Source organism: Dendroctonus ponderosae, unplaced genomic scaffold (assembly GCF_020466585.1).
Source record: "Dendroctonus ponderosae isolate FM_Combo_2020 unplaced genomic scaffold, Dpon_F_20191213v2 Dpon_F_20191213_1, whole genome shotgun sequence".
Lineage (NCBI taxonomy): Eukaryota > Metazoa > Arthropoda > Insecta > Coleoptera > Curculionidae > Dendroctonus > Dendroctonus ponderosae.
Genome location: NW_026017110.1, coordinates 16,849,795 through 16,855,782, shown reverse-complemented (window position 1 = coordinate 16,855,782; position 5,988 = coordinate 16,849,795). Strand labels below are relative to the sequence as shown.

The window sequence follows — 5,988 nt, the reverse complement described above, 5'->3', positions numbered from 1 at the left end:
TTTTTTTAAGACAAAAATTTTTGAGGCGAAATACCCAAAAAGAAGTTTGTAAAAAATGAATCCGCCTCAACAATATAGAACTTATCTACAATTTTCCACAAGTATTGTCTTGAATTTCTTTTAGAAAAATAAACTCTTTTTCATAAGTGTTATTAACAAAATTAATTTCAAATTTCGAAAAAAAAAAATATAATTTGCAAAAAACGTAAACTCGGACTGAATTTTTTGTGTTCACTTAGCTTTGACTTGCAATTTATTCATGCACTTTAATTATTACCAAAACGTTAAAATAACTTTTTTCCCAGCTTGAACCGCTTGAGCTCAAATGTGTATAAGTTATAATTATTAATTGCTTTTTTTAGAATTATGAACTTGAAAATAAATAATGGATTATAGTAAAAAAAACACATGTTTTTAACGAAATTCTTCATTAAACTTTCAATTGTTTTTTATTCGCTTGTTTGTTCCAGCAACTGAAGTCCCCAGCTAGTGCAGTGACTTGTGTGAGGTGAGCTCAGCTATGTGGACTCTATAAAGTGCGACATCTTAACTCGTCGAAAATGCCTCTTTCATCCCTATCCACATCCAAGCTTGAAGCCTAGAAAAAAATCCCAATGCTTCCAGCTCTAGGCACGAATCCAATCGGCATTAACATAGAAGCCAGTATTGGTGCTCGAAATATCGTGCCTAATAGATCATCTCCAATATGTGTGGTGACTTGTGATCAGATCTTCGATGTTTTGTTGTTTTTCACTAGAGTCTGGGGAGTGCTGACGGCAATAGGTAAGTTCCAATTTTCAAAGATTTTATTTTGATTTATTCACATACTTAGACCAACCACATAGAGTTCACTTCGAACAAATTTAATCCATCTGAATGTGCCTACGAGTATGTATTTGGGAACTAAATTAGCTTTCCTACGGTTCACCTCTATAATCCCTCCACATTAAACCGGCAAGTTGGCAAAGTTCGAAAGCGTTGTTACGGAACATAATTTTCAGTCCTGCCACTCTCGTTCTTCAGGTTTCTTTAACGCAATATACCGTAATTACGTTGGTTGCTATCCAGTTTTCCAAATCCCGTGGGTTATTCGATAAATTGTTGCACAGCCAAGTATAAACTGCCCAAACTATAAGAAGTCTCAGTTAGTTAACGAAGTTCGCAGACCAAGCAATAGAGCCCACTTACGCCAAATTTATGTTATTTCTAAAATATCGTTAGCTTTTTATTTTCCTGCTTGTCGAACTAAAGTCCACTGATTTATGACTGTATCCTGAAGAGCTTTTAGGGCGTAAATAACCGGAAGGGTTTACTAACTCCTAAGTCGGTTGGAATCAGGAATGAGACGGGATCTGGAGCCATTAACGGGCCATATAGAGCCTTAAATTAAAGGAAATTTATTTAATGGTATTACTGAAAGGTTGGGGTTTAGACCACTTTTATTGCATTTGAATATATTATTTAAATGATCGTAGGTATTATATTTTGTTTGGCAAATAATCCATTTATTTCACTCAGTATATGGGCGAAAGGACGTAAGTGAACGACAACAAAATTTATTTCACGAATGTTTCACTGCAATGTGCAAAGAGTTTTTAGCGGTTCTTTTGCAAAAATAATCCAATCTGTAACATTTTCACTTTGTGGAACTGTTTAACTCGGGCTTTTAGACTAGCAATTTTCTTGCAGAAATATTCTAATCTGACAAGTTTTTCTTTTCTGAAACTTCCATCTCTACCTTCAGAACCATAATTTTCAATTGTTCACACCAAGTAAAAAGTAATCACAACCGATCAGAGAGAAGCAGTTTTGTTTGGAAAAGGTTCTAATCCGATAAATTTTTATTTTCTGAAATTTTCTTTCAGCTTCGAGCTTAGAATTAACGCAGCAATATATCAGCTGTTCTAAACAAGTAAAAAATAATCCCGACTTGTCAGAGAAAACACAGAAGTAAAAATATATATTGTCATAATGTGCAAACATATTCTAATCCTCGAAATTTTCATTTGACTTTGACTGACTCCTTTGACTTCAGACTCAGAACTAAATAGTAGTATTTCAAATGTTCTAAACAAGTAAAAATTAAGCACACAAAATTAAAATTTATTAACTACCTTTTGAGAAAAGACCGTTATTACTTTCTGGCAAAAATACCTGCAATTTTCTTGTCGCATAAAATGTACATAAAGTTTTACTGGGCAAAATAGGTTTAGAGACGAGAGAATTGGTCGTTGTGGTCTTAGCAAGTGTCCAATCTAGGAAGTAAATAGACCGTAGCGAAACGTATTTGGACCGAGCTATTTACAAAACTTCCTCTAAAAATAATCCTAGGAAAAATGGAGGGTACTTCATGGAGAGAAAATTGAGACAATGGCGCTTTAATGTGCCGCGGGATTTACTTTCCAAGTAAAGAAAAGCTCGATTTCAATTGCAGTATTCATCAACATTCTATTTAAGGGGACACATTGTTTTTATTTCTTTTCCTGTATATTTATTTCTTTATCGTTTGTGCTTTAGAATATTATTTTTCATGTATGAAAACATTGATGCCACTGATCACAAGACCTTATTTAGATTTTACAAGACTTAAAACAATTGGAATTAACTAATGATTTCTTTAGTTTTTCTATTAAATTTTAAAGTTCAATAAAATAACATTTATATGTGTTTCATTTCTGTGGATTTTCAAATCTTAAGAATTTTCTTTGCGATAAAGTTGACTTAATAAAGTGCTTTTCAATTGAACTTCTAATTGTTCAATTAACAGGAGTTTTTGTTATTATTTACAATTATTTTAATGCGTGAAATATAAAAGTTCAACAAAATCTAAGCTTGATTATATTGTTAGGGGTTATTTCATAGTTATTAAACAGACAGTGAAAACGGTAATACGGACAGAAGCAAGAAAACGGTAAAAAAGCAATAAACTAGAATAATCCCCAAACATTTTGTTCCGTATGATTAAATTGATTTGAAATGCAACTCCCATCCATTGGTTGGTGGGAATAAATACAAATTTTTCGGGCCACAATGAATATCACTTAACATACAATACGATTCAGAATCAGTCAGCCCTTCTTTAGCAATTCAGGGGAATAATTCAACATTTTGCCACAACAGCTAGTAGGAAAAGTTCCCAACGTCTTACCTATTATCCTCAGGAAAACTTTGCCTAACTTTTATTAAACCAATCGCGTTATGTTCGTTATTGGTTTTCCTCGGAGAATATTGCGTTGCTTTTTGTTTTCCTGACAAAAGTTATTCAAGTGTCTGGAGAATACCTAACTAGTTACATTCAGGGCCTTCATTTAAAATTTATGTAAAAGTTTGATTTATCACGATTTATTCATGGACGTTCAGATTTGGGCTGGCCTTTCTCAGTTCGGTTGCGCCAACAATTATATTTAAGCAAAGCGTAATTAATCACTGCTTTTTTTCGGTTGTTTAGTTAACAGCTTCTGAGACTCATCAAGGATATTAGAATTTTGAGGGATTGAGGAAGTTAAAAAATAATAATTATCATTATTTGAAGAGTTTTCAAGGAAGTTTTGTTTTGAAACTACCTTGTGAAAACAATTAGAAGTTGCTGGTATGCACAGTTTTAAAATTTATAAAAAACTTTTGTATCATTTTCACACATTTGTTTGGAGACCGCTATTCAACAACCTTTTATAGCTTTGGTTTATTTCAAATTTCCCCGCAGTAGTCGAATATGAATTAATATTCTCAAAACTTGTTATTTTTCCGATGTTTTTTTCACAGAGAAGTTGGCTTTAAAAAGCTTTCCTTAAAAAGCTTTCCAGCTCACGTTCATTTGAACGGTTATGAAATCCCACACTTCACTTACAGTTGAATAAAAGTTTTCTTTGTTTCGATTAATGAAACGCTGAAAATAGAACGTAGGCGTCGAACACGTGTGGATTAAAATAACATCAATTACATCAAATTCACAATGTTTCATAAAAGCTATTGTGAAGCTTTGCTTCCAGCTATACATGACTGAGTAGTCGTTATGGCAAATCCTGCTTCATTTGCCTTGAACCTTGATTCTCTGCTTTATTCATAGTATATTATTTTTAATATAAAATTTTTAACAGCACTAATCTTTGGGACTGATTTCTAATGAACACTATTTACAAAAATGTTTAGAATGCGGTCAAAAGCTGTTATTTTATTGTTGCGTTTTACAAGGTTTTATTTTATGTTTTGTACGCATATTATTTACGCAGTTGCTGTTTATTTTTAATAATTTAAACATTAATTTTGCTTTGCTGTAAATTTCCTAAATTATTTCGTTTTAAAGACGTTAATGAAATTATATTTAATACTACAAAGGTAATAAATAAAAGTATTTTCTGATTGATTGTTCATTTCTAAAAGTAATATACAGCAACAAATGAATTCTTTTCCATATACGTATTTTAATGATTCGAGCATCCAGTAACATATAATGTAATATTCTGTGAGGTTTTAGTCGACAATTATGCGATTGATGAATTTCCAATAAACGATTTTTCGAAGCAGCATTTACTAAATAAAGAAATGAAAAAAAACCTGAAGTTTTGCATGCACTGAAACCGGATTTATGTTATTATTTTTATCAAGTTGCTGCGTTTTTATACGTCTATACTTTTTGTTAAACTGACACCTTTTTTTCATAAGTTCTTCTTCCATACATAACCTATTGAAGTGAAATAATCCAGTGATAATACTTTAAGACACTTTTAAACACTGAAATAAAAAAAACCAAATTCTGCATTTAATTTGTAAAAATGTGAACTATATTATTGAAATACTGTAAACCTCTATTAGTGTTCGATCGTTTATTATTTATCACCCGCGAGTAAATAACCACTTTATATGGAGCACATGCTGCTTTAACAATATATCCACATGTTGTTGCCAACCGGAACAGGTGTTCAAATATGCGAACTCTGGCTAAACAAAATGCGAATTCCGGAATTTGCCGTGATTCCAGGAAGCTTATAATTAAATATTTGGTTGCGTTCCGTTAGAGAGCATTCCTTTTCCGAAAAATCGTAAATCCAAATATATCCACATTAAATAACCTCAAACCCAAGATTAAGCAAAAGCCAACAATATTATAAGCAACTTTATAATTTAGTAGATGATTTCAACTTCCACCCAATGGAAAATATAGCCCTAAATTCATGACTGAGAATCTACGTCTGTTTAGCGAAACTTAGCTATGTCTGAAACGATTTTGTCACTTATCTGAACAGAAAAATAGGGCAACTTTTCAATTTCCAAGCTATTTTAATACATTTAAATTTTTTTTAGAGCCACATATGATAAAGAAAGAAATATAAAGATTATTGGGAATTTGCAAATTCAGAAGATTTAAGGATGGTTTTCAATTTATATTTTTATCATTTTTAAATGAAAATGTATCCGATTTTCCAGAGTTCAGTGGCAGAGTTCAGTTCCAATTAAATACTCTTTTAACTAGTGAAACTCCGATTTAACACATTTCACATCATTTTTCCATAATCATTTATATTTTCATATTGAAATTTCATCGTTTTGTTCATCAGTTGGTTGTTAGATAGTAACGCATTATTATTTCATACATTCCTTAATCTCAAGCCAACCTCTTAAATTCATATTCTCCGTACTAAAACCCGACTAGCTCCTTTATCGGATTATTCATACTCAGCAGGTAATTATCTGCCGAATAATCATCTATTTATAATGAATATTCTCTGGCATAGGTCACATGCTGTTACCTCCTCAATTTAGTAAAGGCTGAGATAATGATGAAGCCGCCGAAGTTCTAGCATGTAAAGAGAACGAATAATATAACCTCGAACATAGTTTGCCAACATTTAACCTTTAAGGGCCCTACGAATTTTCATTGTTCTTTCATATACAATCATTTAGTTTAACGCTATAACCCTTTCATCTTTAGAGCTTTATTTTCTTCTTAATTGTTTGGAATATTTCATATTTTCTTTGACTTGACTTTGA

At 31.8% G+C, this 5,988-nt stretch overlaps 1 protein-coding gene across 1 annotated transcript in view; it reads left to right on the top strand.

Moving 5' to 3' along the window:
• Positions 1–5,988, top strand: part of LOC125502494 — a 127,214-nt gene that overhangs the window by 21,259 nt on the left and 99,967 nt on the right. The window contains exon 2 of the mRNA XM_048660716.1: positions 471–783. Within this exon, the coding sequence (XP_048516673.1) occupies positions 615–783 (169 nt within the window). The 5' untranslated portion in view covers positions 471–614. The remainder of the gene's footprint in view (positions 1–470; positions 784–5,988) is intronic.